Raw genomic sequence first — 13,238 nt, 5'->3', positions numbered from 1 at the left:
GTACTTACCTGGGATGGGTCCCCCCATCCATTGGTGTCCTCCAGGGGTGGGGGTGGTGGCAGGGGGTGTCCCGGGGGGCAGGGAAGGGCACCTCTGGAATCCTTCCATGGTCAGAGACCATGGAAGTGAGCCCACAGGTCCCTTAACTCCTGCCCTGACCCAGGCGTTAAAAAACAGTGCACATCAGTCTGTGCGCCGTTATTAAAAGGCCCGCCCTCTCCTGTGTATCAAAATGACGCAGGAGTATAAATAAGGCGCACAGGCCTTAAAGTCATTTTTTGGGCGGGAACTCCTACCTTGCATGTCATTAACGCAAGGCAGTTTCCTGCATCCAAAAAATTACTCACACAGAGGAATTTTGACGTCCTTGGGCGTCAAAGTTTAAATATGGTGCACGGTTTGCACCGAATGTGCTTCAAAATCTTTGACGCACATTCGGCGCAAACAGAGTATAAATATGCCCCTAAATTTGCCATCCAGTGTGGAGAATTTTTGCCAGTTCTGCATCTCTAACAGTCACCAACAACAGACATTCTAGGATGTTGCTTTGTTTGATGATGCCAGCTGCCATATTGACTTGTATTGTGACATAATTTCCCGGATGGCCCCTTTAACAATAACTAATCATTCAAGACCTCACCTATAGAAACAACGAACACCCACTGAAAACATAGGTAGCTGGTAAAAATAGTTAATGTCCTGACTTACCTGATGCAATAGGAAGCTTAACAATTGCGAAGTTGATGGATACACTTCCGGTAGAGTCAATAATAATGATCTGTTGGGGTAAGGGTGGAGAAGTTAGTAGCCCATGTTGCAACTCACACACAAACATAAAGATGGGTGCACAGTTTGGGATGGTACCATAGAGTCACTAGTATATCCTTCACTGCCCATGCTTCACTTATATAAACATGCACAACACACTTTGGCCCATATTTATACTTTTTGACACAAACCAGCGCCGGCGCTGGTTTGCGTCAAAAAGTTTACAGCCGGCTAACGCCATTCCTACGCACCTTGAGGGTGCCTTATTTAAGGAATGACATTAGCCGTCGCTGCGGACTGGTCTGAGTCAAAAAAATGACTCAAACCAGGCAGCGCCGGCTTAGGGGAAAATGGGGGTTGTGCGTCAAAAAATGGTGCAAGTCAGGTTTGAGGCAAAAATCATGTCTCAAACCGGACTAGCGCCATTTTTTGACGCACACCCCCCATTGAAATGACTCCTGTCTTACAAAAACAGGAGTCATGCCCCCTTGCCCAATGGCCATGCCCCGAGGACTTCTGTCCCCTGGGCATGGCCATTGGGCACAGTGGCATGTAGGGGGGCCTAAATTAGGCCCCCCATGCCACTTTAAAAAACAAAAAAAAAGAAATACTTACCTCAACTTACCTGTACTTACCTGGGATGGGTCCCCCCATCCATGGGTGTCCTCCAGGGGTGGGCGAGGGTGGCAGGGGGTATCCCGGGGGGGCAGGGAAGGGCACCTCTGGACTTCTTCCATGGTCAGAGACCATGGAAGTGAGCCCACAGGTCCCTTAACGCCTGCCCTGACCCAGGCGTTAAAAAACGGCGCACATCAGTCTGTGCGCCGTTTTTTAAGGCCCGCCCTCTTCTGTGCGTCAAAATGACGCACGAGTATAAATAAGTCACACAGGCCTTAAAGTCATTTTTTGGGCAGGAACGCCTACCTTGCATGTCATTAACGCAAGGCAGTTTCCCGCATCCAAAAAATTACTCACACGGAGGAATTTTGACGTCCGCAGGCTCGGGTGTCAAAGTTTAAATATGGTGCACGGTTTGCGCCGAATGTGCATCAAACTTTTTGACGCACATTCGGCGCAAACAGAGTATAAATATGCCCCTTTGATTTTCACAACAGCCTTGTGCCATTCTGAGGCAAAACTTCAGCCGTGTACACACGTGGCATTTCTTTTCTTGCACACCTCTAGGCACCTACACCAGATAAAGCTCCGACTCTGCCTCAAACAACAACTCCTTCTTCACTTCTTCTACACTCATTATATTGGAATAGGGTTCTGGAAAGTAATGGGTGGTTGCCTCTTTCAGACCTCACTCAGGTTTTTCTTCTAGGTTGTGACAGATGTCATCGAACATGACCTCTTTCTTGGCCACAAAAGTAACCCACTTTTAGCTCAACACCTAAAGACAGACAGCAGACACAGTCTACTCTCCAGCCCCTTACGCTCATAGCCTCATTGCCCCTCCGATTTGCAGGATGGGTGTAGGTAGGGTGACTCATAATGTGGAATTCTTTGCTGCTTGAGTATGCCAATGGCATACAATTACACCTCAAGGTATCATTGATCCAGCAACATACGCCACTTAAAAGCTCAACTTTCTGTGCTGGAACAAGCTCTTCACTTTGACCCACGCCTTAATGTAAAAAATATAAGCATTCCTAGCCTCACACCATAAAAGTAATAAGCATCCCACGCATCACCCACCTAATCATTGGTCAACGCAAATATGACCACATCACCCCTCCCTCAGAAGAACCACTGACTACCTCTTCCAGCTCTAACCTGTTACTGGTCTTGCTGCATCATTTACACAGCCAAACACCAAGCAGTGACAGTCTCACGCTCTGTCTGCAGCACCAACCTGATTCATGATTAGTGTAACATGCGTCCAAGATTTGACAGGGCAGTCCTGTGTTTTGCTCATCTGTCCTGGCAGATTTCACAGTTTTCAGAGAGGGTCGAGCTTTTATGTGTTCCAAGGGAGGATTAAGTACCCGCCTTTTCAGAAACCAGTTTCAATAGCACTTATGATATCTTGTGTAAAGTTTTATTTTTTCATTCTTCCTAGTGCCTCGGTGTCTGTTTTCTACGTTTGTGAGCACTGTCTTGTAAATAATTCTGCACCCTCTGTCTATTAGAAATTCTAATCCTACCTCGATTTTCGTGAAACATCCCAGTCTTTAGTTTTAAAAACCTAGTCATCCTACTCATGATCGATATAATTACACCATTCCCCAAAGTGCTCTTTGAAAGACCCGGCATTGAGTCTGTAACCAGCACACGTCTTTTTTCTCTGGCTGTGTGAAGCCCTAGGCCTTTCTTATGGGCTCACTCCACTAACAATACCGCCAATGTCATACAACAAATGTGACTTAAAGACACATTCCTTCAGAGTGTCCTCCTACTGTGAGGCAATTTGTTGTGTACAGTCAAGAAACTCAATGAACTCCAGTTTTCCAACTGCTCCTGAAGGTTTCCATAGCTATAATAATTTCAATTGCACAACAGCATAAAAGGTTATGATGGATGGAAGACAGGAGGGCATAGGTGAGTCTCAAAAAATGTAATCGCATAGTGTACCATTTGTGTTTGACCCATACACTTGCATTTGTGCCACTGTTTAAATAGATAATAAAACATATGAGCTCTACATGGAGAGTATCTATTTTGAAGACGTATTCTAAGGCAACAAGTGTCTTGAAAGGTGATGATTAGGCGAGGGCACAGATGGACTACATAGCTTTAAGGGTTAGGAAGGTGAAATCTAGCATAGACAGACCAATTTCTCCTCATGGTTGACCTGTACTTACCTTGGTGCCGTAAAGCAGGATAACACGTGTAAGTACATTACTGAGGCCAGTTTTATCATTACTCCGCAGGTCGCCTTCGATGACGAATGGACTGTCAGAACAAAGCTAGGGAAGAAGAATGCATGGTTTGGATTGGTTAAGAAGGGCTTCACTGAGAATGCAACAAAGCCACCTTACTGCTCTCTATTGCAGAGGTGTTCAACATATCTGACAACAGAAGACTAGCGCTTGTTCTCTTGCATATTTCATTGAACATATTCCGACATATAGGATATTTCTGAGAGTACGTGAAGATAATAGAATTCTTAGGTAAAACAGACTATTGTTTGTCATCACTAGTAACTGAAATTTGAGACACAAGAATTCATCTGTTAGAATGTCTTCAGAATAATACACCTGTAATACCACATACATATACTGCTAGTTCCTTTTCTCCAATTATCCAATTCTAGCATATTTCAATTTTATTACTCTACAAGTCAAAAAATAGGAAAATGCACTCCCTGTAATGTATGGCAAAGAAATTAAACATTCCATATGGTAATCTAAAACCACCACTCTCACAACCCCTTCATTCCTTCATATGAATGACGCACAATCAGAAGGAGAAGGTAGTCAGACACACCGATAGATAGATAGATAGATAGATAGATAGATAGATAGATAGATAGATAGATAGATAGATAGATAGATAGATAGATAGATAGATAGATAGGCATGTCCAGCCTTATATTTATTTTGATAATTTATTTATAAGGTGACACGTATAGGGTAACCATCAATTATCATTAGAGGTCGACACAAATCTTTGGACTCAGATAGAAGTGAGATACCATCCTAACAAACAGTATTGACAATATCAAACAAAATAAACATCACTTTCAATAGTCAGTAATTTAAAGGCAGCATGGCCTATGTGGCTATGAATCACCACACCAGTTTAGTAAAGTTGAAGCAAACAATGCTAAGATCACGTAAATCAGATACAATACCAAATGATAAAAGAACAAGAATAACACAGGCTGACCAAATCTTCGGAAGAATCTTAACCTAGACAGCATATTTATCATTTAGCATTCAATAACCACGATGCAGAATAACAACAATAACAGATGAATTATAGAAACAAAATATATTTAGGTATTGTAGATTAATCATTTACAATCAATTTATATGAAACTGTTGAATTTAGAATATAACATCCTTAAATTCTCTAATTAGATAAGCATGTTTTGGCTTCATGCAAAAAAAAAAGAAGACAAAAATTTGATTTTGAAAACATCTGACTATGCCGCTAACCAAACAGATTGCAGATGTGTTTCTAAAAGAGGAAACAAAAAAATCTGAAAGAAAGAAAAATGCACATTTGGTTATACCTCTCCTAATTGGATCAGCAAGAAGCAATGTATTCATCAGTGGAGCATCTTCTGGTATTCTTCATTGAGCAATGGCATAATAGGGAACAGTTCAGTTATGTGTGGCCTTAATGCATCTGAACTGACAGAATCATAGGCAAAAAGCTAAGAAAATAGGAGCACATCATTTAACTAGCAGAGTAAAAGCAAGTCTGAACTGACATCATCTAGATTTGTTATACTGAAGTCCTAGAAGGCAACTATCGGAGCTTCTATTGGTCAGTCTATGGGGTGGTTTAAGTCAGAGTCAATTAAATTCACTCCCAGTTCTCAGAAGTTCCTTTTCTTCATTTTCTGCATTCACGATTGACTCATCATCTCTCACCAGTTTCCTCAGTAGAATGCAATTGTTGCAGGTTATAAATTTGCACTCAAGACTATTGTTCCTGGGTACAGTTTCTCACCAGGGAGACAGACAAATGTTACAACATAAGAACTTTTCCACAGTGAGCAAGTCTGTTGAGACAGGAAAACATTGCACAATGTTTTTAAAACGTAGAATTAGCTTTAGGCCTCTTCATGTTGGCCCATATTTAATAAACATTTAATTTTCCCATTTAAACATAATAATCCCTTTACTACATATTAATATTAATTATTCAGTTCATTGAATTTTCCACAAGTAAAATACATCTTCATTAGACAGGTATTTTATAATATTAAACCAGTCATGGTTGACACCAAAGTGAGCACATTTCCCAAATTAAACATTTTATTTTAATTCCTAGTGAATGTTATTTCATTATGTTTCAGTGACATAATGTTTATTAATAATATTTGTGGTCCAAACGATGGATGGATAGATAGACAGAAGACAGATACATCACTGTTAGGCAGGTGTTGCTTTATAAAAATTGTTAGTACAATTCGATACCTGGTGTTGGAAAATGGGTTATTGGTAGGGCAGGTAGGTACCTACACCTAGCAACAAGCCACTAACCTCCACATAGGTACAGTTAGGTCTCAGTAAATTAATCCCAGCTCAACCCTTGGTAGCTTGGCAACGAGCGTCAAGGCTTAACTTAGGAGACAAAGTGTAAAGCATTCAAATATCACAAAACAGTAATTAAATAAAACACAGGAAACAGTTTAAAAATCCAAAACCAATTTATAAAAATAGTTTATATTTTTATCTTTAAAATGACACAAAAACGATTAAAATCGGTTCAGGGGAACCGGAGATATGAATTTTTAAAGAATTATTACTTTTCTAGCGCTTAGAAACAAAAAGCGCCAATCGGGTCATCTGGTTGCACCTCGACCGGGGCAAAGTCAAACTTTCAGGCCGACCGCGATGGAGCCCTGCTCGGCTACAGGTCGCGGGAGGCCTCGGTTAAAAAGTTACCTTCTGACTTAGTCTTTATTTTGAAGTTTTTCTTCACCGGGACGAACCTGCCAGTTGAATCCGACCTCCTGGAGCCCTTGTCCGGATACGCGATGTGGGTTTCCTCGGTGGAGACTTTTACCTTCGGACTTAGTCGTTTTTTCGAGATGAAAGTCCTTCGACCGGGGTAAACCTGGATCTTGATCCGACGTCCATGGAGCCCTTCTCGGATACGATGGCTGGGAGGTCCCGGTCAACTTTTTACCTTCGGACTTAGTCTCTTTTTTGGATGTTTTTCTTTACCGGGACGAACCACGAAGTCAGGCCGGGTCGCGGTTGAGGCAAGCCGGCTAGAATTTCCGCGGCGGGTCGGTCCCTCTCTGGAGCTTTTTTACAAAATTTGTCAAATCTTCTCCAAACTTCTGGGGCTTCACCCAGATGTTCTTTTAAGGTTCTTTTGGGGTCCACAGCTCACCCCAAGGGTCCAGAAGTTCTGTGATGGTCCTTGGGGGGTGCGGACTTCAACTCCCAGAATGCACCTGGCGCAAACTCCTTTTTGGCCACTGGACAGTGGTCAGCTGGTCGCTTTCTTCAGGAGTTGGTGCAGGGGACTCTGGTTTAGCAATTTTTCACCTGTAGCAAACAGGGAGTCCCTCCTTGAACCAGTTGAAGCCAGGCAAAGTCCTTCTTGTGGTGAAGCCCAAGTGTGCAGCTGGTGCAGTCCTTCTGAGTGCAGGGTCCAGGTGCAGGCCAGGGGTCCAGCAGGGCAGTCCTTCTTCTTCTTTAGTTCCTTTCTTGTTGAATTCTGGAGGGGATCTGAGGTGTGGGTGCAGGTCTGCCAGTTTTATCCTTGCTCCTGGGTGAAAAGCAGGGGGGCCCTGGTTCTCCTATCAGGGACAGGGTCGTCCCCCTGTGATGACCACTTCCTGGGAAGTGTGGCAAAAATCCATCCCAGAAGGCAACAAAATCCAACATGGATGAATCTGATTTTTGGAGGTTAATCTGGCTGAGCCCACCCACTGGTGTGGCTAAAAATCATAAACACACCCCTCTCCTGCCCTCTCCTACTCTAATCAAGGGGGCACCTAGCTGTCTGGGGTTGCAGGATGTGGGGGTGTTGCTGGGTGCTGCAAATGTCCTTCTCTGCCTTTGAAGACCAGTTTGGAAGCCCTCCCCCTTCCTGCCTCACCATCTGCTGAGGGGAGATTCTCTCCCCCAAGCACATTCCTTTGTGTGAAGTCAGGCCACTTCACACCTCATCAAGGTAGCCTGGCAGAAGCTGCTGCAGGCTGGCCAATCAGAGCACAGCAGCAAAAACAATGCAGAGCTGAAATTGGCAACTTTTTAGGTAAAGTCTAAACTTTTTACCTGGACAAGTTATATTAAAGTTATATTAAATCCAACAACTGGAAGTTGTGGGATTTATTACAACAATCAATTTGATACCAAATTCTTGGTATGTAACATTTAAGGAGACTTTAAAATTTAAAATAAAGTCTGCCCATTCTAGCCTATGAAGGCCATTTACTTCAATGAGGGAAAAACGAATTTGGCTGTTTTTACCTCACCAGGGCTTATAAATCTATTTTTATAAAGTCCCTGCTTATAGTTACATGGCACCCAGCCCTAGGGGCACATAGGGCACACCTTAGGGGTGACTTATATGTAAAAATAAGGTAGTTTAAGACTTTGGAAGTACCTTTAATTCCAAAGTCGAATTGCATATACCTTTAATTTAAAAGCAGCCAGCAAGGCAGGCTTGCTTTTAAAATGACACTGGGCACCTCAGCAATGCACCTAGGTGTGCACCACCTATGCTGTGGTCCCTAAACCTACATGCCCTACCATATACTAGGGACTTATAGGTAGGTTAACTTAGCCAATTATAATTAGCCTAATTTGCATATCCATTTTACACAGAGCACAGGCCCTGGGACTGGTTAGCAGTACCCAGGGCACCTTTAAAGTCAGGAAAACACCAGCAAAAAGTGGAAAATGGGGGCAAAAAGTTATGGGGCCTCTGCAATCAGCCCTGTTTTCTCACACAACCCCCCCCCCAGCCCACACGCCCAGGAGACTCAGCCCAACCCTGGGAGAGTCTTCCTGGCTTGTTAGGCGAGGAAGACAGTGAAGAAAACTGGCTGTCCCTTTGCAGGGCCTACTCTGCCTTACATCCCCCTGTCAGGGTCACTCCCTCTGGGTAGTGAAGCCATCCCAACAGTAAAAGGACCCAACTCAAACTGAAACTTCCCTCTAGGGGGGTCTTCTTCCTTTCTCTCTGCCAACTTGGGTAGTGAGGTGCCCACCTCCCCTACTCCAAACTTTGCTAGGGCAACACCTAGCTTACACAAAGAGGTCACCCAACACTTGAGCAACCCCACCATGACCAATAGGGTCAGGGGGCCTACTTTGCTATTGGCCCTGGGGTCTGCCTCCCAGGCCAAGTACAGTGCTGCCTGGAAGGCTAGCACCCAGCAGAGGCTACTGACAGCTGTCAGTACCCAGAACCACACCCTAAGCTCTCCACTGACAGGTGGCTGAGCTGCTTTAGGGGCTTCTTTGGGGTCCTGGCACCCCTCTTGCTGTCTAGAGTGGGGGGCTACCACCTCCTGTGGCAGACACCCTCCTTCCACTCTCCCTTCTGTCAGTGCAGGGGCAACACCTTGCATCTGGACAGCTGCCTGACTACTCAGGACTTCCTTGGGGTCAGGTGAGGCCTCACCAGTGCCAACTCTGGGCTCCCCCCCTACTGGGGCAGAAGGCCCTTGGCTCCCTGGAACTCTCTTTAAGAGTGGCCTACCCTTCCTTTTCTTCTTTCCTTTTCTTGAGGACCCCTGTCTCCTAACTGTAGGGACAGACTCCCCAGGACTTTGGGTTGGGGGGGCGCCCCAGGCGACCACCCCATCTGTGACCAGACCCACCTCTGGGAGGTCATTGCCCAGGATACAATCTAGGGGAAGGTCAGCACTGACTACCACCCTAATCCAGTCAAGGATACCCTCCCTCTCTAGGGGCACTATGGCTACAGGTTTGGAGGTGACCTCCCCTGTGGCTATCCTGACTTTCTTTGTCTTTCCTGGGACATACATGTCTGGCGTCACTAACCGGTCACTCACTATAGTGTGACTGGCACAGGTGTCCCTCAGGCCAGTGGTAGGGATCCCATTCACTTGAATGTGGTGGAAGTGCCTACTCCCACCCTCAGGGATCACCAGCTTACCATCTGGTCCTGTCTCCCAGCACAATGCTAGGAGGACTTCATCATCTGAGGAATCCTCCTCTATGGCTACACTGGACAGCCCAGTGCTAACCACCTTCCTTGGACAGGCTGCATCTCCTCTGAAGTGACCTGTCTGCTGACAGTCAAAGCAAGCCCTACTGTCCAAAAGTTTTTTTAACCCTGGGTCTCCCTGTCTCTGCTTGTCAGAGTGGGAGTGGGATTTACTCTCCTCCTTCTTAGGGTTCTGGGGTACAGAGGGAGTCTCTGTGGTGGGCTTACCACCTCCCTCCTTAGGTTTTTGGGGACCTGTCCCCCCCTTCTTGGAGTCTCCCCCCTGGGACTTGACAACCACCCTGGTTCTCAACCACTCATCAGCTGCCTCCCCTAGCTCTCTAGGGTTGGTCTGCTTAGAGTCCACTAGATGCTGGCGTAACCTTTCTTGGATACAATTGGTCAAGATGTGCTCTCTCATGATCAGATTGTATAACCCCTCATAAGTATCTACTTTGTTACCAATAATCCAGCCCTCTAGTGCCTTTAGTGAAATGTCCACAAAGTCAACCCAAGACTGGGTACTGACCTTCTGGGTGTCCCTGAACTTCATTCTATATTGCTCTGGGGTCAGACCAAACTTCTTGGCTAAGCACCTCTTCATACTAGGGTATGAATCTGCCTCCTCCCCCCTTAAGGTCAGAAGCCTATCCCTCCCTGAGTTGGGGACCAACTCCCACAAAAGGGAACCCCAGTATTGAGGCCTAACCCTTCTCATTTGGAGTGCCCTCTCAAAGGCCCCCAGCCACTTATCTATGTCATCCCCCTCTACATAAGCAGGAACTACCCCCTTGGGTAATCTGGGGCAAACTCCCCCACCCATGGACACCTCAGCTTCTTTATCGCTGCTTCCATCTCTTTTTTCTTTGTATGCCCACTTTTTCTTTTCTAGGGCCAGCTTCTCTGCTTCCAAAGCTATGTATGCTAGCTGGGCCTCCAGCTCTCTTTCTCTGATGGATGGGTTCTCTCCTCCTGAAAGGACCCCCTTCCCACCACTAGCTTTGGATCTGCCCCTAGTGACTGTGTTTACTGAGGACCATTCTTCCTCATCCTCACTTAGGCTCAGATGCCTTCCCTCCCCTGAGTGGTTAGAGCTTGCATCCTCCCTTCTTTCTCCCTCCTCTGGAGCTTCTTCTGACTCTACCTCTTGGGCCTCAGCCCATGCTGTCAGGGATGTGATCAGGATTTGCTTCCTGAGATCAGTGGTTGCAGGCAACCCTCTTTCAATACACAACCCCCTAAGCTGGACTACTGTCAGTGTGGGTAGGCTAGCCAGATCAAGCTCCATAGTTCCCTAGTTTTGTGTCAACAAAAACCTTTTGCAAAAATTGGAAACAAGAATTTAGAAAAATTACAAAAATTCAATAATTGAAATTAATCCAAATTAAAAATTAAAAACAATTTTTGCACTAGGACAATTTAAAGGATTTTTAATTTGTTTTACCTAAAACTGTAACGTGATATTGAACACAAGTACAGGATCCCGTCGCTGCTTCTAATTATGTTGGAAAATGGGTTATTGGTAGGGCAGGTAGGTACCTACACCTAGCAACAAGCCACTAACCTCCACATAGGTACAGTTAGGTCTCAGTAAATTAATCCCAGCTCAACCCTTGGTAGCTTGGCAACGAGAGTCAAGGCTTAACTTAGGAGACAAAGTGTAAAGCATTCAAATATCACAAAACAGTAATTAAATAAAACACAGGAAACAGTAAAAAAATCCAACACCAATTTATAAAAATAGTTTATATTTTTATCTTTAAAATGACACAAAAACGATTAAAATCGGTTCAGGGGAACCGGAGATATGAATTTTTAAAGAATTATTACTTTTCTAGCGCTTAGAAACAAAAAGCGCCAATCGGGTCATCTGGTTGCACCTCGACCGGGGCAAAGTCAAACTTTCAGGCCGACCGCGATGGAGCCCTGCTCGGCTACAGGTCGCGGGAGGCCTCGGTTAAAAAGTTACCTTCTGACTTAGTCTTTATTTTGAAGTTTTTCTTCACCGGGACGAACCTGCCAGTTGAATCCGACCTCCTGGAGCCCTTGTCCGGATACGCGATGTGGGTTTCCTCGGTGGAGACTTTTACCTTCGGACTTAATCGTTTTTTCGAGATAAAAGTCCTTCGACCGGGGTAAACCTGGATCTTGATCCGACGTCCATGGAGCCCTTCTCGGATACGATGGCTGGGAGGTCCCGGTCAACTTTTTACCTTCGGACTTAGTCTCTTTTTTGGATGTTTTTCTTTACCGGGACGAACCACGAAGTCAGGCCGGGTCGCGGTTGAGGCAAGCCGGCTAGAATTTCCACGGCGGGTCGGTCCCTCTCTGGAGCTTTTTTACAAAATTTGTCAAATCTTCTCCAAACTTCTGGGGCTTCACCCAGATGTTCTTTTAAGGTTCTTTTGGGGTCCACAGCTCACCCCAAGGGTCCAGAAGTTCTGTGATGGTCCTTGGGGGGTGCGGACTTCAACTCCCAGAATGCACCTGGCGCAAACTCCTTTTTGGCCACTGGACAGTGGTCAGCTGGTCGCTTTCTTCAGGAGTTGGTGCAGGGGACTCTGGTTTAGCAATTTTTCACCTGTAGCAAACAGGGAGTCCCTCCTTGAACCAGTTGAAGCCAGGCAAAGTCCTTCTTGTGGTGAAGCCCAAGTGTGCAGCTGGTGCAGTCCTTCTGAGTGCAGGGTCCAGGTGCAGGCCAGGGGTCCAGCAGGGCAGTCCTTCTTCTTCTTTAGTTCCTTTCTTGTTGAATTCTGGAGGGGATCTGAGGTGTGGGTGCAGGTCTGCCAGTTTTATCCTTGCTCCTGGGTGAAAAGCAGGGGGGCCCTGGTTCTCCAATCAGGGACAGGGTCGTCCCCCTGTGATGACCACTTCCTGGGAAGTGTGGCAAAAATCCATCCCAGAAGGCAACAGTCTCTAAAAATCCAACATGGATGAATCTGATTTTTGGAGGTTACATCTGGCTGAGCCCACCCACTGGTGTGGCTAAAAATCATAAACACACCCCTCTCCTGCCCTCTCCTACTCTAATCAAGGGGGCACCTAGCTGTCTGGGGTTGCAGGATGTGGGGGTGTTGCTGGGTGCTGCAAATGTCCTTCTCTGCCTTTGAAGACCAGTTTGGCAGCCCTCCCCCTTCCTGCCTCACCATCTGCTTAGGGGAGATTCTCTCCCCCAAGCACATTCCTTTGTGTGAAGTCAGGCCACTTCACACCTCATCAAGGTAGCCTGGCAGAAGCTGCTGCAGGCTGGCCAATCAGAGCACAGCAGCAAAAACAATGCAGAGCTGAAATTGGCAACTTTTTAGGTAAAGTCTAAACTTTTTACCTGGACAAGTTATATTAAATCCAACAACTGGAAGTTGTGGGATTTATTACAACAATCAATTTGATACCAAATTCTTGGTATGTAACATTTAAGGAGACTTTAACATTTAAAATAAAGTCTGCCCATTCTAGCCTATGAAGGCCATTTACTTCAATGAGGGAAAAACAAATTTGGCTGTTTTTACCTCACCAGGGCTTATAAATCTATTTTTATAAAGTCCCTGCTTATAGTTACATGGCACCCAGCCCTAGGGGCACATAGGGCACACCTTAGGGGTGACTTATATGTAAAAATAAGGTAGTTTAAGACTTTGGAAGTACCTTTAATT

General features: G+C 45.4%; 1 protein-coding gene across 1 annotated transcript in view; it reads right to left on the bottom strand.

Annotated features, from left to right (window-relative positions):
• The window catches only part of LOC138284363 (mucin-2-like), a 1,502,605-nt gene that overhangs the window by 1,267,208 nt on the left and 222,159 nt on the right, over positions 1 to 13,238 (bottom strand). Inside the window, exons 11-12 of the mRNA XM_069223056.1 lie at positions 3,576 to 3,680; positions 709 to 778 (exon numbers count right to left, since the gene is read on the bottom strand). Of these exons, the coding sequence (XP_069079157.1) occupies positions 709 to 778; positions 3,576 to 3,680 (175 nt within the window). The remainder of the gene's footprint in view (positions 1 to 708; positions 779 to 3,575; positions 3,681 to 13,238) is intronic.

Source organism: Pleurodeles waltl, chromosome 3_1, assembly GCF_031143425.1.
Source record: "Pleurodeles waltl isolate 20211129_DDA chromosome 3_1, aPleWal1.hap1.20221129, whole genome shotgun sequence".
NCBI classification, from domain to species: Eukaryota; Metazoa; Chordata; class Amphibia; order Caudata; family Salamandridae; genus Pleurodeles; species Pleurodeles waltl.
This window is presented reverse-complemented; position numbering and strand designations above follow the sequence as displayed.